Source organism: Lynx canadensis, chromosome D1 (genome assembly GCF_007474595.2).
Source record: "Lynx canadensis isolate LIC74 chromosome D1, mLynCan4.pri.v2, whole genome shotgun sequence".
In the NCBI taxonomy this organism is placed as follows: Eukaryota; Metazoa; Chordata; class Mammalia; order Carnivora; family Felidae; genus Lynx; species Lynx canadensis.
This window is the reverse complement of record NC_044312.2, coordinates 64,677,381-64,702,615: the sequence shown is the minus strand read 5'-3', so window position 1 is coordinate 64,702,615 and position 25,235 is coordinate 64,677,381. Positions and strand designations below refer to the sequence as shown.

The window sequence follows — 25,235 nt, the reverse complement described above, 5'->3', positions numbered from 1 at the left end:
TCTTTGCCATCTGGGGGAAAAAAAAAAAAAAAAAAAAACGGTTCACTTCTAGTTTGCTAGCAACTCACCTGATTTCCCTGATACCTTAAAATTCACTTATAGCAAGCAGTTTGGGGACCACTGTCCTAAGTTCTTTGTGCCTGAGGCATCAGAACAGAACCCATTCTTTCTTTGATCTTCTTATGGAGAACATAACTTTAACAAAAAGTCTCTCTCCTGTCCTCAGCATTGTCCTTTTGTTTGGGGTTTGCTGCTGTTGCTTGTGCAGGTGCACTTTGTTCAGTCCTCTCTTATATTTTTTATTATTTTTTAATGTTTATTTATTTTTGAGAGAGAGAGAGAGAGAGAGCCGGCAAGGGGGAGAGGGAGAGGGAGAGGGAGAGGGAGAGGGAGAGGGAGAGGGAGAGAGAGAGAGAGAGAGAGAGAGACAGAATCTGAAGCAGGCTCCAGGCTCGGAGCGGTCAGCATAAAGCCCAACGCAGGGCTCGAACTCACGAACCACGAGATCATGACCTGAGCTAAAGTTGGACGCTTAACCGACTGAGCCACCCAGGCATCCCTGTCTTTTCTATCTTTTATACGAGCCCCTTTAAAAACAAGTTTCTCTCAGGGTACTTCCAAGTTTCTCCTTTTTATCAGTAGTATTTGTGAGATTGCACAGAGTTACATTATTTTTTAGTTCAATATTCTTGAGTCACCTTCTATGTTATTTCCGAACTTTCCAAGGTATGATTTATGAAAGTCTTGGCCATGCCTGGCTTTCCCTCCCTCCCTGTCATGGACTCACAGAACAGCCGCTCTCTCTCAAGGTACCTGTCACTTTTCCCTCCTAAACTAGTCTCAACATTACAGCCAGAGCGGCAGTTTCCCAGTTTCTTTCTCTGTCCTCTGGGTAGAAACAAATAGGGGGGTGGGGCACCAAGAGCCAACCTCTCAAATACTTAGGTGTTAAGCTGGAGGAGATTTTTAGGAACCATCCAAACTGCTGCGCCCTTCCATTTAAGCCCCTTGTCTGCTTCCATCTTTCTGGGGATCTGAACAGGAGTGCATCAATTTTCTTCCTCTGCTTGGGGTGACTATGTGGTGCATCCCAATGTTTCAGGGACATTCCCCTCTTATTCTCCCAACCCACGTGTTATTTTCCAGTATGTCCATCCTCATTTCAACTTTCTTTTATACTTCGTTCTCTCCAGGGCTGGCCCACCTCCCCTCTTAGCAGATCTGTTTCTCCCCCATACGGCAGACCCTTTTGTAGCTGTGTCTCATTCTTGGGTCCCCTATCACGAAGTCCAGGTGACATTTATGAGGCTCTAAATGCCACTCTGTGTTGAAATCTCAGCTGGCTTTATGACTCCTGATTCACTAACCATCAAAGTTCTTCTTTACGGTTCTTTTCTATGTGAACCACGGGGCACCTCCCATAACCATGTCTTTCCCACTCCCTCCTACCTGTTAAACTTGTTCATGATATTACTTAGTTCTTTCTCTCCCTCCTTCATGCTCTGCTTAATACTGGCCCGGCACTCTTACACATCACTGATGGGAACATAACCTCTACATTCCACGAGACAAAGTGGAAATATCGGTCAGAATTTCAACTGCATGTACCATTTGGCCCATTGATTCCACCTCAGTATCCCCACGTGTGCAAGATCATTCACAGCAGCATTATTGGAAGTAGCAAACACTTGGAAACCACTTACATGTCCATCAAAAGAGGACAGGCTAAATTAAGGTACGGTCAGATAATGAAATGATAGGTATTTCTATCATATAAGTCTTTTTAATGCACTTGGTGTGAATAAACTCCCAGCATGCTACATTAGAAGGTCTAGAATAGTGTGCATTTGCACAAAAATGAGGGAAGGAATGTGTGTGCATATGTGCATATATATCTGTCCACATAAGTTTGCTTGTCCAGGGATAACTCTGGGAGGACACAAACTGGTCAGGGTGGTTCCTGACTGTGGGCCTGAGGGGCGAGCATGGAAGGAGACTTTTTGCTGCATATACTTTTATGAACTCTTAATTTTTGAACTGCTGGAGATTTCCTAGGCTAATAAAAATCAGTAAGTAAAACAAAATCAACAAAACAGTAAGAATCTCCCGGTCGACTTCTCTGAACAAACACAATCTTCCCAGTCTCTGCTCTGTGCTCCGTATCCATCATTCTGGTTATCCCAGTTCAGAAATCAGAATCCTTCCCTTCCAAAGTGCTATAAACACAGGAAGGAAGAAGGAAGTCAGCACCACCCGTGCTGTAAGACACTCCATTTTCTGCCAGAAATCCTGAAGACTCTTTCTGGTTCTCTTCTTCATATCTGTGTATAACCCTGATCAACTGCACGGACGCCACTTTCCAGGACATGCTGGATCCCTGCTCCCTTCTTTACAGGATGCTCTGGTTATTACATGCAGAGCTCTTTAATCCCATAAAGAGATCCAGCTGTGGGGCCCCCTCCATCCCCAGGGCTCGGGGAAACCAGACTCCTCTCCATGGAAGACGCCTCTGAGGGACGTGCCTGTGATATAGTATGCCACCCAGACATTTTCCTCTGCCTCTGGATCTTTTACATTCCATCCTCCTCATTCTCGTATTTACTTTCCACGTCAGCCACTCCTCTGCAGTCCTGCTTCTCAGGAGTAAACCTAACTGATTAAGCTTGGGTCTCCTGGAATGACCCGGAGCCACTGCGAGAGGCTCAGGAGGAAAGGTAAACAGGAAACCCGGTATTCACCCACATCTCACTGACAGACTCCTGAGTGAGGCTGGCTGTCAGGATGGTCTCCATTTGACAAGAAACCTGCATCTTGACGTCCTTAGGTTTATAGACAACCATGTATAATCACGTCCATAACTTTCTACAGGCAGCAGGATACAGGCTTCGGGGGGATCAGAGTCCGACAGAAAGAACAGCCTGCAATGCTCTTGTTCACAGTATCCTTTTTCTTTCTTTTTTTTTAAATGTTCACTGAAACATAAAATGGAATTTGAGGATAAAGCCTGAGCTGCATAGAGGAAATTTCAGATCCAGCTACCCCAGAAAACAAACAAAACAGAGAAAGATCCTGCCTTTCCAAACCACAAGCAATAGGCCTTGGGCTAAGTATATTCACTGGAAAAAACCCAGCAGCAATGCAGGCTGGGAAGCAGCATTCCCCTTGTTCACGGAAGTACAACCTCTGGTGACCTTAGCTCAGTGCTGCACTCACACACGTCCACGCACATGACAATGGAGTCCCCACAGCAGTACTCGCCATGGTTTCAAGCCCCTGGTGCTGCACATATTTGCAAATAGTGGCAGAGGCTCTAAGCATACCAGCGAAGATTATGTTCAATTACAAGAAGGAGAAATGCACTTCAGGTCATGTGGCTGTGCATGGAGTGTCACAGGTTTGAACAGCCCTAAAAAAACTTAATGTTTGTACTAGCAACTGGGAAGGGCCATTATCTGGTAGGAATGAAGCCAGCGGCTCAGGGTCTATGTTGCCTCATGCATGAACAGCCTGATGGAAAACAAAAACAAAAAATTCAGATTGAAACATAATCCCTCAGAAAAGGAAAAATAAAGCAAACAGCAAAATGACTGCTTTCGGTATACTTGGCCCAGAATTGGGAGCTCTCCTTTCCATCCTGTCTTCCCTGGAAAGGAACGGAGCTGGCTCAGGTTGGTACTAACTCCACGTTCTTTCCCAGACAGACTTACGCACACATACCTATGTGCTCCCTAGTGGCTGGCTGGCTCAGAACCAGGCATGTGACCCAAACTGGCCCAGGGAGATGCAAGCCCGAGGCTTTTGCTGGAAACTTTGAGAAAAAGGTGCTCTCTCTGCCAGGTCTCCAGGCCGATAGGATGTAGTGCAGAGACCCTTCTTGACAATAAGGCTAAGTCAGAACCAAGATGTACACTAAGGCTGATTTTTAATGACATTGGGAGGTCACGTGGATCTAGTGATATTGGACTTTAAACTCTTGACTCTTCAAGCTGTGTGACCTAATACTCTCCCACCTATACTTTTTTTTTTTTTAATTTAAGTGGTTTTGACTTGTCTCTATCACTTCAAGGCGTCCCCGAGTTTACTGAATTCTGCCCCCAGAGCCCTAACCTATGTTCCCATGTCATCACACACCTCAAGACGTTGGTAAAAACACAACTCCAAACCTGGAGAAAATTCAGTTGCTTCTTTCTGAACATTTAAAAAGCAAAGTGTATTTGAGGTGCCTGGGTGGCTCAGTTGGCTAAGCATCCGATTTCGGCTCAGGTTATGGTCCTGTGGTTTGTGAGTTCGAGCCCCACATCGGGCTCTGTGCTGACAGCTCGGAGCCTGGAGCCTGCTTCGGATTCCGTGTCTCCCTCTCTCTCTGCCCCTCCCCTGCTCATGCTATCTCTCAAAAATAAACACTAAAAAAGTTTTGTTTTTGTTTTTGTTTTTTTTTTAAAAAGCACTCTATTTAACTAACTCCTCACAAAGGTAAGCTTTCATTCTGCGGGACCTTTGAAGTTTATAAATGTATCTTAACCTACATGTCCATTTGCAGGATGCTTTGTAACACAATCAGTAAGTAATCGATAAAAGGTAGCGGTTACTATGTGTCCAGCACTATGCTAAGGACTATACATGAATTATCTCATTCCCTCCTCCAAACCACTCAGGAAATAGGAAGTGTTACTCTCTCCACTTTACAGAGGGAGAAACAGGTTGTGTTATGCCTACAATGACAAAGCTAATGAGCAGCTCAGCTTGCATTACAGCTGGAAGATCTGATTCAAGGCCCCGCCCTCTTAATCACTACAAGACAGGGTCTTCAGGTTAATGGAGAGATCTTTTGGCAACTCTACTTAACAATGAGCAGCTTCTCAAAAGCAATGCACAGAATTGCCCACCCGTTTTAAGTGTCTCAATCACCAGCATTTACCACTGTGTAAACACAGCAATAGGGCAGGTTTCAGTGCACAATAATGGGGGTGCTTAATAGAAAGGAATGATATCCACTTTTAGATTTTGGAGAGAGCTAAATGTTGCGAGGGAGTATATATGAACCAAGTACCTACAGGATGCCAGGCACTATGATAGGGACTTTTGTGATTTTTATTTGGACTTCACACAGTTACCTATTTTACAGATAAATAAAGTCTCGAGAAATTAAGCAGCTAACTTGTTGAATGAAATTCAAAGACCTCTTAAGCAGTTAGGTTAGTGATTGAACCAATGTGCTTCTAAACCTATAGCCTGTCTTCCTTCTACATCATACATGCCAGGTGCAAATATGGGCACTTGTAGGTAGAGACATATGGAAGGTGGTTATCTAAGGTTAAAACAGGATGTTCTTTCTCAACAAAAGCAACTCTGAGCCTAAAATTTACACAAAACATTTATCCTAAAAAGGAGTCTGGCATGTTCTGGCCAATGGCATTATAGAGTGTAAAACAAAAACAGGAACAATGCAGGAAAACATTAACAGAAGGCCTGTACATGGGCTTCCTCCTATGACCTATCAGGAGAAAAGAAACATAATCTAAGGGTTCCATCTAGGTCAGTGAAAAGCACATCAAAGAATGTCTCCAGACTCCTTGGATATAGTGATGGTAGCCTATTGGGCAGCTGACTTCACCCCAGATATATCCTCATTACCTTGGCTCTCACAGAGGACATCTTGGGTCCCTTCACATCTTGCCTGATCCTTCCCCCTCTAATGCTTCCCTTTCTATCCTTGTCAGCAGCTTGAGGAAGGATAAAGCCTTAGAGCCAAAACTGGGTGGTTTGGGCATTGCTGAAATCTGCAGCCACAGCAAAACCTGATAACTTGGTATTAACAGATCATTGTGTCTCTAGTGCATAGATGCTTCTGGCGCCCAGTGGCTGCCAGGCTTGGGGTTGACCAGATGGCCTGAATCCACATTAGGATAGTTTCCTCTGCTCCGAGTTTAGAACTGTATGGATCCCCCAGAATTTGGTCTATCACACTCACCTCTGCTTTTCTCTGCTTCTCCTCCTGCTCTCTCTGCTCCTTCTCCATGCCAACCAGCTTGAGTTTCAGCTCAGAAACTTCAGTCATCAGATCAAGCTTCTGGGTCTCAAGAGATGTGCGACTTAGCAGCTCCTGCAAGCAAAACCAGATGTCAAAATCAGAGCCTCCATGGCAACAAGGACAGCTGTAGCTCCATCCAGAGCATACAAGGCATACTCTGGTGGACAACAGAGCTGAGACTGCTGCATATGAGCTACAGGGCTGTTAGGGACAGGTCTCAGCTGATACTGGGTCACTCAGGGAGAGCACAGCCCCTGGCACCACCCACTGTGCTCTGAGAAACAATGTGAACTATAGCTCTCAAAAAACAAGTTTGCCATTAGAAGCCATTATTTCCAAGTACAGAAAAAGGGACAGTTTTGCTCAAAGAATGAAACTTCTCCATCTCTATTTCCAATGCAAAGCAGCGGGTCCTTTCAACCAAAACAAACAAAAAAACACAAACAAACCCAAGCTTACGTTAACAATATCTTTTTTAAAACCAAGGATTCCAAATCACCTCCTGGGCTCAATGTTCAGCCCACATTTTTAACAAATTTCATTTTAAGGTCTCACTGCAAGGAGCCTAGGAGGGAGCTAGAGCATAAAGCAGATATTCAATGAGTATTTATTAAATGACAGAATCCTGTTTATGTGATACAGACTTTTCCTAGCCTATGTGATAATGGATCTTTTCTAGCCACTACGGTATGTAGGTAAGAAAATTGTTCTTCCCTTATTGTAAGACCAGACTCAGGAAGGTTATCAGTCCTGCCCTACCATAATAAGAACAGTAGTAGACGGCAACCTGCCATTAATACATACAATTAATAAGCATAAATAAGACAAAAAACAAAGGTGATTGACAAAATACCTGCTGGCAACCACTAGGGATTATGAAGGACCTCAAAAACCAGGAACATTTCTGGTCCAGGGGCAACACTTCTCCATTGGCCAAAGGCCATGGTCTATGAGCTCCAGAGTCTTGGCACACGGGAGACACGGTTTCCAGCAATGAGACTACAGTATGGCCATCAGGAGAGTGACCAGCCAAATCAGCAGACAGAAAAGATACACTATTCCATCTCAGTATGAACTTTCTATATTAAGTTGGGCAACCTAACCCTCATACAAGAATGGTGATCAACATTCTGACCAATAGCTATGATTTCATATATTCTGAACCGTCCTCAGACTACAAAACCACACAGGACACAGATCTTAACTAGGAAAACATGATTCCCTAGGCCAAGCCCCTCAATGTGTCAGAAAGCCAGTCTACAAACTCTTCATCTGCTAATCTGAAGGGACGGGTACCTAGAAGTTCAGCAAAATGAACTCACTGAGCACTGGGCAAAGGAGGCCGGCTCTTCCTGTTTCAGCTAGACTTGAACTAGCTTATAGCACAGAGGCAGTGACCCTGCCATGTGAGAACCACAGCGTACTTGGTCATGAGTAGTCACCCAGATCAATGTGTATAATGGTGGAGGTGGGGAAGGAGAGAAGACACACAGATTCCATGAGTGCCTCCTCTGTGCCAGACCCCACAGGGTACTTTACATACATGCTTTCAATAAGCCCTCCTGGTGATTTGACAGTAAATACTATCCTGACCTGAGTAATAGACAGTAAATACTAACCTGGCCCAGAGACTGGCCTTGTCTTGACCAAAGACACATACCAGTCAACAACAGCAGAGTGCGTTAGTTTGCAAACCAAAGTCTGTTTGATTCCAAAACTCTTTTCTGTCTAACATATCACATGGTTTCCCAAACAGAGGAAGAAGTCCAAGAATTTTAAGGAAAATAAAAGAAAAAAAATACCTGCTGAAAAAAAAGCCAATCAACAAATATTCACGGAGTCACGGAGTGAGGAAATAGCCACTCAAACTGTTAAGATTTTGTTGAGCGCACACTCTCTACCAGGGCCTGGCGCAAAGGCTCTCTGAAGATCTAATCCTCTCTGATACCACCTACTCACTCCCACCTCCTCTCTCTTCCTTCCTCACCTTCCCCTCTGTTCCACCACCTCATTCTACGTTTCTCTCTCCATCCTTTCATCTACCTGTTTTGTTCCACAAATGACTTGAGGCGGTTTGAATAATGGACAATTTAAGTTAAAATGTAAAATCATAAAAGTTAAAGCAGGCAGGAAAAGAAGTTGAGGCCAGAGCCACCGCTGGTATAAAACTCCTAAAGTTCTGTGGGTTGCTAGAGATGGACTATACCGTGTACGTGAGCTCTCCAAGCCACCAGTGCAAAGGGGTAGAGAAGTAATTCTATAAATCAGATAGCAACAATTGCTTTAGAGCACGGACGATTGAGAAAATGTTGTTCCATTCCATTCCAGACTTCAATCATTTACTCAACATGTTTTTAAGTATCTACCAGAAGTCAAGGCCTAGGGATATGATTATTAAAAACACAGCCCACTGAGTGCTTGAATATCTTACATGCAGTTTGCCCGCTAAGCAACATTCACGATACTGCCGCCTTGGTGGGATCAAAAAAAGCCTCAGAATGTATCTCTCCTGAACAGTAGGAATCTATTCCACTTCTGTTAATGCCAAAATCCCTCTAGCTCTTTTAGGTTGCCAGGTTGTAATTGGTCACACCAATGTTCCCACTGACAAGGATAATATTCTAATTGGTTGTACTAAAGTTCCAATAGCCGTTCCAGTTGGTCACGGCAGGGTTCCAATTGGTTACACTAACATCCCAAGTGGGAGTTCCAGTTATTAGTGATTATATTCCAGCTATTATATCTATTAGCATATGCCTCTACCTTTCATTGTCCTTACCCCTCATCCTTGTCATTGGTAAGTACTGTCCTACTCCCTGAATTCAAAATCAGCCTTCAACAAGCTCACCCAGTCCAGCTCCACTTTCCATCTCCAGGTACACATGGTCCCCACCCACTATTACGTGTTATATTCTCTATCATATGTGTCTAAAGAAGGTTTACCCTACCTTTTCAACTGTTCCTTCTCCTTCCAGCATAAACTGAATCCTGACTTCTGCAGCCTATCACATACCCTTCCCAGTCATCTCAAGTGGAGTCCATCCTGTTTCGACAACCCAACTTTACTGGACATGCTTCCAGACCACTACTGTCCTTATTGATCATCTACATCTGCCCTCCTCTTCTAAAGTGGTGCCATTCAGTTACAGCACATTCCAGAACCCAAGACAACTTATCCAGAACCCAAGACAGTCTCTCATTTTCCTCAGGGCTTTTTTCTTTTGATCAATGATTTCTCTACCTAGTTTGGGCACATTCCTTCTCCTCAGTAACTTCAACATCCTTGTTCCCTCCTTGTTAGTCTTCTAATATCCACTCTGGTTTCACCTTTCTTGAGCACAACACCAACAGGTTTGCTTCCACCTTGCCTCAGTTTCTCAGCAGGATGGCCATCATCTTAGCCGTCATCTTTATCCAGAATGCATTTGCTCTGCTTCTAAAATCTTCAGCTCTGATACAGTCTCCTTTGGCCACAGTCCTCTAACCTTTCAAGTTTCCCACTTACAGACTCAAACAATCTTTCATTTCTTCTACTGTGGCCAATACTTACCTGTTTTCCTAGTTAATTAACTTCCCTTAAGTAGTATTTGCCTCCTTATCCATTCTATACCTGAGGTCATTTCAAGTGTATCATATCTGCACCAGAAAATTCCTCATTCCAGTTCATCCCTACCCTTAGACCTAAAGTGCATTTGCTTTACCAGAGCCCAGTCCATGCCAAACCTCAAAGTCTTTTGTCTATGTTTCTACTCCCTGTGGCCTGAAAATTGCTAGTGAAAGACACTTGATGATGCCAATTGGTTTCCATACAAATTTACACTATCTAATTAGAGCTGATCTTCCAATACCGCCTGGCACCCTTGTGTTCATCTCTGGTTGGTTCCTTTCAGAGATTGTTCCAAATCTTTCCCATTCTCCTCCAGCCATAAACCTTACCCTTTCTTCCTCTTCTCCTCAAATAACCTCTCCTGTATACTGAAAAGGTATTTTAAATATTTATTTTTGAGAGGGAGGGAGGGAGGGAGAGGGAGAGAGAGAGAGAGAGAGAGAGAATGTACATGCAAGCAGGGGAGAAGCAGAGAGAGAGAGGGAGACAGGATCCAAAGTAGACTTTGTGCTGACAGTGGAGAGCCCAATGCAGGGCTCAAACCTGTGAACCATGAGATCATGACCTGAGCCGAAGTCAGACGCTTAACTGACTGAGCCACCCAGCCACCCCCGGAAAGGTATTTTAAAATAATCTGTTCATTTGTTGAGCTTACATCCCTTTTTTCAAAATCTCCTGGAATCATCTCTCATTCATGTCTCTTAAATCCATGTCTTAGAGCAAGCAAGTCCATGTCTCATGTTGGGTTCTTTCATCTTTAAGAACCACTCTCAAGCCTAGTAAGTTTCCAGGTTGCACATAGAAAACATATGTTCAAGGACACAAAGATTCCAGAGTGTGCTCTGGAATTACCCCATCTGACCCTCCTTCCCATTGCTGACTATCTCTCAGTCTCTAGACTTCATGCCATACCCACATAGCTTGATGTTCAGGCTTTCAAGTTACCTCCCCGGTCAATCGTTAGTGTTTGGCTGTGATCTCTGAGTTCTGGTCCGGCTTCTCCCTCCAGCCAGTAAGTCTGAAGGATGAAGGACGACTACTCACATGGTCCTCGGCTCCCCCTCACCTCTGTCCTGACTGTGAGGAAGTTCCCACCCAGTCTGTGCTTCGCAAGGGTAGGACCATTAATCATCTACTCTGACAGGCATTTAATCTCTTTCACCATCAGCTCCCATTCCTCAGGCTATAAACATGATCAAATTTCTGACATTCAAAAGAACTTTCCCTCTTGACCTTGCCTTCCCCTTAAGCAACCATCATCAACTCTCTTGTGCTCTCGCTAGGCAAATGCATGTTCTGTGTGCACCGTTTCTATGAATGCACTCTCTCCTCATCCCCTCCCTCACCCCTTCCCAGTCAAGTTCTAGAAAGAATAACCTAACCCTTGCTGCCTCTTCTTCCTCACTTCCCTGTCTGGATGCCTGCAACCCAGATTCTGCCTTCACCAGGTAGGGCACACAAACAGTTCTGGTTCTGGGGACCAATGTCCCAACTTTCAGACGCAACCTGTACTTCTCAGCTTTCAACCATTTAACTCTTCACCCACTGATCAGTGTAAGATAACACTTGCCATCCCATCCTTCCTTCCAATTTCCTGATCTTTTTTTTTTTTCTTCTGTTTCTTTTGCTAGCTTCTTTTACTCCAGTCTACCCCTTAAGAGAAAGGTTGTTGGATCCCTAGCTCTCAGCCTAAAGACTGGATCCAGCCCATTTGTCTGGAGCACGAAGGCGAGGCTTGGTCCCTGCTCCAACCTACAGGGTAGATCTAGCTGGGAGTCTCTCTGAATCATGCAGCTACCATAATGTGGGGGGAGGTGAGGTGTGGGGAGACAGGGGGCTGGAGAGAAGGGGGACAGGTTTCATAAGCTGCATTAACTTCTGCTTTCCCAATTGTTTCCAGGTTGCCTAGGGACAGAGGGCAAGGGGAGAGGAGTGGGTGGTACATGAGGCAGGTGATTTTTGTTACTACAAACCATGAAACTAGGTAATGAAACTTTAGGGGAAAAAAACAAAAAACAAAAACCAATGAACAAAATCATCACTCACCCCTCTCACTTCACCACTACCAGTAACCTCTTCCAGAAGGGCAAAGACACCTCCTTTCCTGGAGATGGAAAAAAAACTTACATCTCAGAGAAAACCATCATTTCCTTTTTCCAAAGCTCAGTCTGAGACTGGAGCTGATAAAAAGAAGTGGCCTTTCAATTTATTCTCTCCTTAAAGGGCCACATCTTGAAGCAATTACTTCCATCTTTAAGTGTGGAACATGACCCAGGGAGTTACTGACCAATGACAGAGGACTGGAGCCAGACTGGCAATCTGAAACCAGAGTGAAGGAAGAGGCCATGGAAAGACATGAAAGGAAAAAATGCATCCCTTTGCTCTTTGAAGTAAGAGGCCTAGGCTGTGCCAGAAAGCCGCTTTCATGAGTAACACTGCAGCGAGGGGCTTGTTGTCAACCTGGGTTCGAGTCCAGACTCAGCCCCCACTACGGAAACCATCTCTCTGGAACCTCAGCCCCCTCATCTGTGAACAAAGAACACCTACTTTGCATGGTGGTATGGAGATTCAACGTCGAATAAGATCAGCTTGAAGAAAGCAGTTATTTCTGGCTCCTACATCTCCCAGGGGGCAGGTTTGGGGAAGAACTGGCAAATCCTGGTTTTCTTCAGTCACAAATCAGGTGTCTCACCTCTGAGACAGGGTCGTGCTTCCACAGAATCAGGGGTACATAGCTCTGTTTATTCTTTTTGAGACAGAGATACCCCTTTAAAGGTACTCTTGGAAAATTTATCTGCCAGGTGCTGACGACACTTTTGAGTTCATAAACCCGGACACATTGTCCTTCACTCAAGGGCAGGAACTGGGTATCTTAGGCCCTTAATCCGCATGCTCAAGATCTTTTTTTAATGTTTATTTATTTTTGAGACAGAGGGAGAGCGTGAGTGGGGGAGGGGCAGAGAGAGAGGGAGATACAGAATCTGAAACAGGCTCCAGGCTCTGAGCTGTCAGCACAGAGCCTGATGCAGGGCTTGAACCCACGAACCGTGAGATCATGACCTGAGCCGAAGTTGGACGCTTAACCGACTGAGCCACCCAGGCGCCCCGTGCACGCTCAAGATCTTAAAACTGATGACTTGTGAGAGAGTTCGGTTTTAACAAAACTGAAATAACAGCTCTAAGAAGTGGGCAATATGGAGCCCATATGATCATCCCTGTTCTCACTATATAAGAACACAGGTTTGACAACTTTCCTGGATCAACAGAAAGGCACGTAGACTGACTCCAAATCCCAGAAATTTGTCTTTCCACACCTCACCTGAAAGATAGCCAAAATAATGAGGATGCCTAACACCTGGGGCTCTAGGTCAGGTGGGAGGTCTGAAATCGAAGCTGTTGTCCTGCAGGATTTCCCCAAAGTTTGGGTTCTTCACAAGGAAGTTTGCATTCTTTACTTCCTCCCCATTTGGCTCTCCTAGCCTGTCCTCTTTTTGACACTTAACATTGTTTCTGCTCTCGACATTGATTACATCTGTAAACAGCTAGTCTCTGGAAAGTGCTCCATTTGGCTGTCAGCTCTGTATAAAGTCTATTATCCACTAAGTAGCATCAGCTTCTTCCTCAAAGTCATCATCCTCTGGAGAAGGGTCAACAATCAGAGGCAGAGAAGTTTGCTGTGCAGGGCCCTAATAGACTCCAGAGGCCACTTGAGAAAAAGTCACCAGGGACCTCAATGCATCAGCAGGGCCACGGAGAACCCGTCCTGTGGCGTAGATTTTGTCGCCAGCACGGTCTGAGCTAGTTACAACAAGGATATGGCTGGTCCATGCCTATATTCTCAGGGTGCTAATTCTAGACAGCCCAGGGGTGCAGCTCTCAGAGATGCTGGTAGGCAATGCCTTGACCTGCTTAGGATACAGAAGGCAGAGGTCAGCCCTGTGAGCTCTGTACCCAGGCCAGACTGTCCCAGACCTATGAAAACAAACCTAGGCTGCGGCCTCTTGGAGACCCATTTATGGATTTCCTGGAAAATCCACACCTGTTCAGGGAGTCTGAGACCATCCCTGAGTAGGTGCTTCCAGAGGCAGTCCCCAAAGAGGCTCAGAGGTTCCCCTTTGCCACCCTGAATTTTGCAAGGGGTTGCAAAAATATTTTACCCTCAAATGCATCCATCACCTATGTGCTGCTCACGTAGACCGGCGGGTGCTAATACTATTTGATTCTGGCTTGCCTCTCTAACCCCAAGGCCTTCATTCACGCTCTTTAGATGGGTTAATGCAAAGAGGAAAACAGATGGGACCTGAGAGATCAGCATTCAGCAGGGACAGGCTGAGGGGTGCTAACTCCCTCCCCTCTTGGGCTCCTGCTGGAGGGAGGCGGACAAAGCAGCTGTGGAGAGAGATGGCTCAGTGGGGTTGCTGGAGCCTATGTAAGCACAAGGCATGGGCTATACTGGTTGGGTTTGGGTTTCCTTAAGTCCTCCAGGAGCTATTCCAGACAGTGGAGGGGGCTAGAGGCTAGAGCAGGGGTTGTAGACTACAGGTCTGCGGACCAGGCTTGGCCTGCAGGTATGCACGGTGTGGTTCACACAGTATTTATTTTTTTCCCTTTAAATTAGTTGCCAATGCTTTAAAAATAGACTTATCTTTAAATCTGGATTTCCCACATGCTGTGAAGAATGAGACTATCTTACAGCACCGGGCCTACATGGGCAGTCAGCTAAAGGCGGGGAGCAAGTGCCTCCTTTAGACAAGGCCACTCCATGCGTAGGCGTAGTGCTCCCAGGGACGGCGTACCCAAGGGCGGTGGCGTCAACAGGCAGTTGTTAGAAGGCCAGGCCTCACACTGATTGGGAAGGGGCCTCACTCAGAGCTCCGCAGGCCTCAGAGCAGGAGGCCAGGCTTGGCTCAGAGCATGAATAGTCTCCAAGGGCTGGCAAAAAGAGGCAATTGTTTGCGTCCCTCCTCCTCCTCAGGGCTGGGAGTCCTCCTAGTTCCTACCACCAGAAGCCAAGAGCCCTGCGGTCCAGGATATCAGCATCAGACAAGCAAGTCCCTGCCTGTCCTCAGTTCAGAGGACACATGCATAACATCCTGTAAGCTACAGACGGCATTACCTCAGCACCATGGGGCAAGAAAGAAGTGCCTTTTCAAACAGCATCAAGCAGATTTCAGGAAAGGACTGGCATGTGCCACAGAGGGTTCAACTCGGGCTTCAGAGCTGGGAACCCAAACGTCTCCAGCTCAGGTACCACCAAGCCCAGCAAACACACAAGTGGGAGCCGAGGCTCAAATAAGTCCCGTGAGTTGAACTCAGGAGGTGCCAAAGAGGAGTCTTCCACACTCCCTTCGTTTTATCCTTGAAAGATGGAGGGAACACAGTGAATGTTATGAGCATAAAAATAACTTGGGTAAGTTCAAGGGAAGATCTTTAAACCTGAGAGGTGACAAATAAGACCTACCACACTGCAAAACATACCAAGCCAAGACATCCACCTCTGTGGCACACACGAACCACAGGCCTGATACCTCACCCACAACACAAAAGATAATTGACCTTAAGACTTTTTCAAAAGTCTAAAATCCAGTCCATGGGTGGATGTTTGAAGAGCAAGACAGCCTAACCAGGTGGAGTTGGGAACCGACACCAGACTCCTTGACCCAGAGACGCTGACGAGGGAGCAGAACCACTGCACAGAGAGGGGTGTAGGTCAGCCCTGGAAGAGCAGCCGGGACAGGCGGTCAGGTAGCTCAGGCACCAAATGCAGCCATGCTCTGACCTCCGATCCCGGGGACTGCCACCAGGCAATGCCTTCCTGAAACATCAACCTGACGTTCTCCAGACACGTTCCCTTCCACATTCAAATCTTCTTTGTTCCCTGTCTGGGGTTTTGCAATACTCCATCCCCACCTCAAAGCCACACCTCTATCACTCTTTGTGAAAATGCTTTCCCGCCCTTAGAGAGCTTTCCATTTTCTTTCCTGGTTTTCAAAAAGACCCAGCTTAAAAAAATAAACTCAACTCCTGCTACTCAGGGAATAGGATGAGCAAGAGAAATGCACACAATTTAAATAAAAAAATCAAATGGAGCCACGAATGCGGTAACTTAATAATCAGAGATGAAAAGAAAGCAAACTAGAAAGCATACGGCTTCTGAGCTGTTGGGACTAGTTCCATCTAGTTGAGGACATCTACACAGAAGTACTGACTTAAAAAAAAAAAGTTCTCGAAATGCACTAAAAACTAAGAAATACTTGGAAGCAAACGTTTCTCCTAAGACCAAAGGTCAAATGCAAAGCCTGTGTTCATTACCATTCTATCAAAACGCTATTTGAATTTTATGCTGATCATGACAACAAAAAACATTCAAGCTCTGGGGGAAAGATTACATATAAGCAGCCATCTACTTGAACCCATGCATGTTAATGGACTGTCATTCTTTAAATAATTAATGAGAACCTCCCATGCAACAAGGACTATTCCAGGAGCTCCAAAGCATGAACCGTGATTGAAGTGTGTGTGTGTGTGTGTGTGTGTGTGTGTGTGTGTGTGTGTTTCCTAAAATTGCTGTAACTATAAGAACCATTCAAGGAAATTAGATCATCTTGATAGATTTCATAAAATTTCTAATCAGCCTCTCAAAAGATTTGGAAAAGCCTGAATAAAAACTCAACACCCCTTTCTAAAAATTCAGCTCATCATTTACCATACGGTAAAATCGTTCAAGGGTAGAAAAATGATTATTTTACTTTCCCTTCAAAAAAAAAAAAAGCCTCTCAGTGGTAGTATACAGTAAGATTTAAAAATGGAAAAAAATTCACTCTGATGCTAAGCATACAAAATCAGAGAAGCAAATCGTATCTGTGGTGTGCAGAGAGCTTTGTAAATTACACCTATACCTGATGACAAGGAGGATGAAAAGGAAACAAGACATTTACGAGATTTAATTGAATGGGATGAGAACAGCTCCATTTTTCATGTTGACAGCAATTAAATTACATTAAAATATTATGTGTGTAATACATTTTATCAAAGAAGACTACGCAAACTGGGAGGGGAAGAGGGAGGTGGGAAGGGGGCACACAGGAAGCTAACCAACTTCCTCAAACCCCAGATGCCGCCAACAGTCAAGCTGTGGCTGGTGTCAGAAGGGTGACTTTGTCAGCACAGTGCCCCTGAACCTGAACCTGGCTAGATCAAGTGCCACCTGGGAATCTGTCTAACCAGCTCAACAGGTTATTCCTCTCAGGCCAGCCCTTCTCGCCCCTCCCTGCAAAGCTCAGTTGGGGCAAGTTTCACCTGCTGTACAAACACCACACGCAGAGCGCCCAGCCTACCTCCAGGCAGGATGGGGGAGTGAGTAGTGAGAGCGGTGACTGGACACAGCGACTTTTAACACATGAGCTGCGTTATAACCCCAGGGCCTTCAGCCCTCACGCCCTTACCTGTTGAAGCATCTCTTCGGCGGCATTGAGTTTCACCTGGTGTCCTTCCAGGCACACCTCCAGGTCCCGAATCTTTTCTCCTTGTGCTTCCACTTGGTCTGTGAGGACACTCACCTGCCCCAGGAAATAAAGCAATGGTAGAGGAGCAGAAATGGCTCACCTACTGCTGGGAAACCATACTACTAATCCGTACATAAAAATGCCTTTTCTTTTTGGCGGGCAGCAGGTGGGGGGAGTGAGTGTCCTGGATGGAGAAAACTCCAGCTGTTTTCTTACCTTGCCATTGCCTAACTGACGTTGTCACATTTCCTGCTCTTGACACACTCCAGAGAAAAATACCCAGCAGTCAGGAGAGCTGCCTCCGGGCTGGACTCCCGCTCCTTAGTCCTCTTACAGAGCTCGCTCTGGCAGTCCGGACCTCAAGGCAGATCTCCGCCGGCAGGCCAGGGCTCTGCCACCTCACGTGGAAGAGCAATCCAAACTCCTGGGGAAACTAACCAATGACCTTACCTCTCTCATAAGGGTGTGAGGGCTGCTCACCTATCAGGCGAGTGTTCTGAAGCAATTAAGGAATGTGGGATGTAAAGGGCATGTATTAGCACCGACAAAACTTGGCTCCAGAAAGGTTTTTGTGCTTCACAGGCCAAAACATGACTCTAAGTCATAACACACACATGCCACATTGCACATAGAGTGGCAGGAAAGTCGTCTTTCTAAAAATCATGGAGAAGATCTCTTGGGATTAATAAAGATCCATTTATAGGAAGTCCTTTAAATTATACCCTAACTACATATGGAGGATTTCCATAGTCTGCTCTAGTAGCAAACTGCCCCCAGATCCTCCCTTTTATTAAAAAGGTGCCTCAGAGCAGGAAGATGAAGAAAGAGAATGTATGGCCTCCCCAAATAAAGAAATCAGTGACTGGCAAATTAAGATCCTTTAGACACTTTTGGTTTTCAACCAATGGTTGAGTCATTGTCATTTACATATAGATTATCCTAAATGATTTCTTAGTCTGTAAAGGAATGATAGCTGGAGCATGAAGGAGTTAATGTAATTCACTTATGAGCGTTTAAATAAACTATCAGTTATAGGGGCACCTGGATGGCTTAGTTGGTTAAGCATCTGACTTTGGCTCAGGTCATGATCTCGCAGTTTGCGGGTTCAAGCCCCGAGTCAGGCTCTGTGCTAACAGCTCAGAACCTGGGGCCTGTGTCTGGGGCCTGGATTCTGGGTCTCCCTATCTCTCTCTCTTTCTGCTCCTCTCCCACTCATGCTTTCTCTCAAAAATAAACATTAAAAAAAAATTACAAATCTCCCTTTACAAAGGAAAAAAAAAACCCAAATTAATACTGCTACTTTAAGCTCTCCATTTTTATGTTCCCAAATGGATAATGAATTATTGAAACCTATTCTTGGAGTTGATACACAGTGTACAAATATTCCAGTTATAATCAAAAACAGGTGCCTTCTGCCAGTTAGGCCCATCTTGAACACAAACCTTCATGGTGGTTTTTTCAATCCTCATGACCCAACACTCTCAGCAGTCCTGGCCTTTTATAGCTACTAGCTCTACTTTCAAAGGGGTAGGAATCCAGAGGGTGGCCTTTCAGAGCTCCCTGGGTTTCAGAGTTTCTGTTTGGGAAGGCTGCGTTATGGTTAATCTTATTATGAGGATTAACACATATCATCTGCACCACACCTCAGGGCCATGCGCTGGCGGTACCCACATGAATATGTGGTCTCCAGCGTTCCATGCCCTGTAGCTCAGCTGTGTGTAAGACTCAAGACATGCAGGGCTACAGGCTCTTTACAAAACCTTTTTTTTTTTCCTTACAAACTTGAATACTCAGTAGAAAGATCATGGAGAGAGGCACAGAAAATTGGGACAACTGTATAAAGATCCTAGAAGGTGACCTTTATTCAATAAAAACAAATACTTTGAGTCCCTAACACTGTGCTAGGCATAATTTTAGGCACTGTGGGGAATACAGAAGTGGAAAAAAAGGGAGGGGGTGAAAATCCTTGTCTTAAAAAAATGACATTCTGATGAAGATATAAAAGATTTTGATTTTAGTATATATGCTGCCAAAGTGAGCACAGAAGATTGTGTGTGTGTGTGTGTGTGTGTTTTAAGTATTATGAAAACAAAGTAATTTGTTATGTGTGATTTGCCTCGTTCTTCTCCAAGTAGATCTAGGAAAACATTCTGGGCCAAATGATTGAATTAATTCAGTCTGGCTGAGCTGCCTTGTAAGTTAAGCAAAAGGCTATACCATGTTGAGGGTCTAACCGGCTCCATGGGTCACTACAAAACAGGGTGGTGACCTACGAGCAGCTCTGAAAGGCTGTTCACAAGGTCCTGGAATAGAAACCACTAGGATCCACTTCTGACTTCTGTGATTAGTTTCCCATGTGTGTTAGGACTGGAAATAAGGATTCTTCAAGGATTCAGGGTTTAAAAAAAAATTTTTTTTTAATATTTTATCTTATTTTTGAGAGAGAGACAGAGTGTGAGTGGGGAGGGGCAGAGAGAGAGGGAGATACGGAATGCGAAGAAGGATTCAGGGTTTAAAACAAAACTGTGAATGCCAAAGAGAACATTATCACAGATGACTTTACTAAATTGTGTACCTTTAAACAGAATGTGTGGTTTCAGCCACAAAGGTTCCTGGTTCAAAGGTTTGTGAGTTCATACTTTTTGCCACAAAATTTCAAATTGGAAACTCTGATCAATTGCGTCATTGGGATGGAGTTTCAAATTACACATCCCTCAAAATATGTGCGATATAATGTGCTGTATAATCTGCCCCCTCCTACCTCTCTGAAGGTAGTTCCTCCCCACCAGATTTCTTCACAGTCATCAACTCCAGACACACAGACCCTTGTTGTTCATCCTATACACCAAGCACACTCCTTGCTCAGGGTGTGTGCGGGGCCAGCCTCCCTGCCTGGAATGTGCTTCTCTGGGCATCCACGGGGATCCCTCCTCCCTAGCTTGCTTCAGGACTCCTATCAGGGAGGTCTTCCGTGACTACATAATCCTTACCCTGCTTTCCTTTTCTCCATAGGATTTATCACTGTCAGAAACCTTTTATGTATTGGTTTATTGGAGAGACACCCCCCCCCCCCCAACACACACACACATTCTGTAAGAACAGCAACTTAGTTTATTTTCTTCACGGCTGCAACCCCGGCACCTAAAACTAGTGTCTGCCAAATTGCAGTCGCTTACATATACATATTTAATGTTTATTATATATTTTTGAGAGAGAAAGAAAGAAAAAAATGAGCATGGGAGGGGGAGGGGCAGAGAACAAAGGGGAACAGAGGATCTGAAGCAAGCTCTGTGCTGATAGCAGAGAGCCTGATGCAGGGCTTGGACTCATGAACGAACCATGAGATCACGACCTGAATCGAAGTCAGATGCTTAACCGGGTGAGCCACCCAGGTACCCCTCAAATATTTTTTTAATTAACAAATTAATGGGAAAAAAAGATATAAATTATATAATTGCACATTTGGCCCAAGCGTATTTAAAATAGGGACAGGGAAAAAAAGAAAAGGCTAGGGAAGAAAGGCCAAAATGTTAAACTCTCTTTTTGACTTCCAAAATTCCTAAAATAATCATTCATTACTCTTACATTCATAAGATGAATAAGATGAAATAGAAGGAAAAAAAGCCAAATAGCCTCTTAATTCCAGTGCTCTAAGCTAAAGCCCACAGTGGAGGGTTCTAGAACCCTACCCTGCCCCCTCTCCCAAAACACTACCAGCCCTGTCTACCACGCTACAAGATTTTGAAGGAGTCAGGACTGGAATATGTCCTTTCTGATCCTCCAAATCATCAATCACAGTGCCTGATACATACCAGGCACTGAACAAATGCTTGATTTATGCGTTTGAGAGTGAACACAGCAAAGAGCCCCTATCACAACAAAAGGCCTCATGTAAGAATGCTCAACTTCATGTCCTGCCAAGGAACAGGAGTTTTCAGAACTGAAATGTTCCTTTGACTATCTTTCTCCATAACAAGTTTTGGAGTTCCTTTCTTTGAGGCAAGAAAGTCATCAAAGGCTCATTAGCCCATGTTACCAGCTCCAGGGGATTTGGCCTCAAAGTGATCAGTCTAGATCCAGCTCCAGACGATTTGGGCCTGATCCTGTCAGCATCCAACCTTACATCCATATTACTCACGGCTGTTTTATTAGAGACATGAGGACACATCTTATCTCCCTTAGAAGATTCCTGGGCTCCTAGAGGACAGGGCCTCATTCATCAGCCTGGCCACAGAGCTTCCAGTGTACAGGCTCAGTAGTACAAGGATGAGTAAAGGAACACATTCACGGCCCGAAAGCCAGTCCAGCATTTCACTGTGGCCTCAGTGACTTTCTGCTTTGTTTCAGGAAGAGTCTATTTAAAAAACATACACTTCAGGAGCAGGATAAATCCAACAGGGAAAAAAAAACCTCTTGTACTTCCCTTCCACTTAGGGCACCTACAGAGGCGGAGGTAACAGGATAAGCCGTTTCCCATGAAAAAGGACCCACCTGTAAAATGAGGGACTCCTTATCTCCTTCTAGACGTGCCAAGCGTTCCTGGTACGTTTCATTACTAGCAGCACCGTGGTGATTCACCTGGGACTAAAAAGGGGGTGGAGGGGAAAGAATTACACTTAAAAGGTTGGGAAAACATCTTACCAACTTTAAAACGAAGTGTGTAATTTGTGAGGACAGCACATGCTGGTTGCATGTGCAAAACCACCCACCTAAACAGGAAGCCACAGGATTTCAAAACTACTACGAGGAGGACCATTGAAAGGTGCGCCTTGAAAGCTGGCAAGATCATCCCCCCCACCCCAATGACCTCACCCTTGGCCAGGAAGGCCTAGAATGGAACTCCAGACCCAGTGGTGCTTGACTTGACTGGGCGTGTTGGGTCTGGTTTAGGTGGAGGCACAGCCTGCCAGACGCACCAACGGCAATGAGGCTACTCTTTGAGGAGGCCAGGGAGCTGGTACCATTCACCAAGGAGCTATGTGGGAACAAGTTCCACACAGATCTCGGTCCCTCCTAACTCTCACACCAGAGTTCTCCAGACCCAAGGCACACCTCACGGCATGGAGGCCCATCCTGAGCACCGCAGGGAGCACAGAGGATGGGGGACGCCAGCCACAAGGCCCTTCATCCACTGACACATGCCTTCCAGGAGTGGCCAATCCCTCCCCTCCATAAGGGTTCTAAGCAGGCCAGGCTGGCATGCTGCATGCTTACTTCTCTCGGTCTCACACTACAGGGGAAGATGAAACATCCCAAGAAGACCCCAAATGATAGCCAGAGGGACCTCAAAGGACTAACAGGAAACAGAGAGATCCAGAAACCAGAAAGCAGCATAAAGGGAGAAGAAATAAAATGGCCGATGGGAGGCAGAGTTCATAAAATGCTCTGAGCAAGAGACAGGAGGCTTCAGTCACTTTTTGGGTGTATCTGACCTGGTTGTAGGCAGGGAAGAGGGAGAGAGGTGGCTGCTAATGTGACTGAGCTGGCCCAACACTCCCACCTCCATGCTTAAAGGAAGGCCGAAACCTAGAGGCCCAGGGTAGGCCATTCAGGGGCTTGGCAGCCTGAAAAAGCAGATCTGATTGCTAAATGGGGAAGTGACAATCATCAGAATCTGGGCTAGTCCAGAGGAGTAAATGCTCTGAGGTTTATGAGGCAGTCTCCTCATTCCAGAGGCAAGTCATGGTTTGCAAAGGAGTGGGTCAGAGAGGAACCCAGGCCGAGAGGTGGGCCCCTTCTCCTGAGCCCATTTCCCCACATTCCAACCCTCAGAATGGGCTTGCCAACCCCAGGCTAGCCAGGCCTGCAGCACCCGCCTCGGCACCACTGCCTTTCACTCCAGCCTCTCTCCAGTGTGCATCTTGTTCACGGTTGTGGAAGCTCTTTCATACCAGAGACAAAGGGCCTTAACAATCACAAATGACTTCTTTGTGTTCATGGCAGTTTATTGTTGCTACATTAATTCTGGTCCTCATATGGTCAAACTCTGACTAGTACACAAGGATATAATTATAACCGAAGTATTCTCAGAACCTAAAACGAGAGGAAAATAATTCTTAACAGCAGGTCAAATGCTTCTCTGTCAAAGAACTCACATGATGGTGATTTTCAGGGAATAGAGAGAAAAGGACCCAGGCACCCAAGGGAAGCTGTGCACGTCTGATCCCACTACCAAAGTCGACACACGTATAGGGCCACCCACCCCTGGTAGCTGCCATTTCTCCAGCAGGAGGTGAAGGAGAGAAGACCAAAGGGAAGACTGCAGCAAGCCACCACACCACTGTGCCTAAGTAGGACCCATACAATCACCCAGAGGCACAGCTATTTTTACTAACTGGCCAAAAAGCAAGTTGATGCCATAAGTTCAGTTAATACCCAAAATGCACGCCACAGAGTCTATAACAGATGACAGAAGTAGATTAAAAAACAAACAAACAAAACAAAAAACGAATCTGGATCCACTCTAGCAGCCGAAGGAAAAAGACGAATATGGTAAATAAAGTCAAACTGGGAGAAACAGAACTATTCCTACAGAATGGAGAAACTTTCAGATTTTCAGAGACTCTATGCAATGGGATAAACATCCCAATATCCATGATGATATCCTCATAGTAAACAGAGCCCAGGAGAACTCACTGCTTTGCTATGATACCCTCTAAATAGATCAAAGGTTAAGGGATCATATAGGCTAAAGGCCAAAGCAATTCAATGGAGAACCAATGCAATGTGGCCCAAGCAAAGGACAGCAGATCTATAGCAAGCACTTATATAGTACTAGACATGAGCCAGGTGTTATTGACAGTACTTTACATGCCTTGACTCTTTTAATACTTCCCATAATCCTGTAAGATGAATATTATTTTGATTCCATTTTGCAAACGAAGGAACTGAGGCACCAAATGTATGAACGAGGCATACGTGGATATTTTGCCTAACTGACTACGTGGGAAATTAATTTTCTGTTGTAGGTTAATTAAAGAGATCAAGTACAAATTTTGTTTTAGATATTGAGACTGTATGAAATTTCACTTAAAATAAGTTTTAAAACACTATCTGAACCTAAATGTCCATTAATAAAGGAGTGGCTAGAAAAACTACGGCTCATCTGTATTGTGGACAATTTGTGGCATTTCAGAGCATGAGGTAGGTATTTATGAACCATCACAAAAATATCAGATATCTTGGAGAGTGAAAATAGCAAGATCCAACGAATCATACAGTGTGGTATTAGAAAACAGTACTACACAGCTCCATGGGTATATGGCAGATGTATGAAAATAAATAGACCAAGTGTCTGGAAGGCTACACAACTCAGAACAGTGCTGTCTCCTGGGGATGTGTTTGGGCTACAGAAAGCTGGGGGTGGGAGGTTCGGTCAAGGTGGGATTTTACTTCATCCATAAACATTTTTGTAAGAAGCTCAAATATTTTCTTGAATAGTTAAAATACATTTTAAGATCTAGGAACACTGAGTACCAACAACAGTGGTTTCTGGTACTTGCTTCCTCTCATAGCACTCTTGAGGGGCACACCCTCTCCCCCAGCAGTCACACTGGTCCACGTGATGGTAATCCTCATGGCAGAAAGGCACCTCCCTTGTCTCAAATCGTGGTTCTAGAGTAATAGAGCATCTTCCTATCTTGTTCAGTCTACCAAAATCACTTCTGCTCTCTAGCAAGCTTTCAAGAAGTATTAAACAGCAGTGAAATGGAGATAACATCCCAGACAGAAGTCTGCAGTATCACCATTCTTTGCTTTTCCTGACATACAGAGCCAGGTCTTCACAATACAGAAAAGATTGAGATCTTGAAAACTGCAGTCCCTTAGAAAGGCACAGACCAGGATAAAACACCATCTCCACTTGAAGAGCCTGAAAAGCATCTGAGAACAGAACCAAGAAGAGGATTATTTTAGAACTATCTTGTTGAATGCCAATATTCATCAGCCGAAGGTGAGGATTTCATTATAGCATAAAAGACACGTGGTTATGAAAATGTCATTCCAATTATTCAGAAACATGTTCAAAGAGAGATGGGGAGCGCCTGGGTGGCTCAGTTGGTTGAGTGTCTGACTCTTGATTTCAGCTCAGGTG

General features: G+C 45.0%; 1 protein-coding gene across 13 annotated transcripts in view; it reads right to left on the bottom strand.

Moving 5' to 3' along the window:
* PPFIBP2 (PPFIA binding protein 2) overlaps nucleotides 1-25,235 on the bottom strand; it is a 143,950-nt gene that overhangs the window by 42,451 nt on the left and 76,264 nt on the right. For 7 of the 13 annotated variants that reach the window (XM_030331823.1, XM_030331827.1, XM_030331825.1 and 4 more), the window contains 3 exons: nucleotides 21,635-21,727; nucleotides 17,084-17,197; nucleotides 5,972-6,103 (listed from right to left, as the gene is read on the bottom strand). In XM_030331823.1, coding sequence (XP_030187683.1) covers nucleotides 5,972-6,103; nucleotides 17,084-17,197; nucleotides 21,635-21,727 — 339 coding nt within the window. Of the gene's footprint in view, nucleotides 1-5,971; nucleotides 6,104-17,083; nucleotides 17,198-17,359; nucleotides 17,565-21,634; nucleotides 21,728-25,235 lie in introns of those variants that run through there. The other 6 variants (XM_030331828.1, XM_032595118.1, XM_030331829.1 and 3 more) reach the window with 4 other exon arrangements.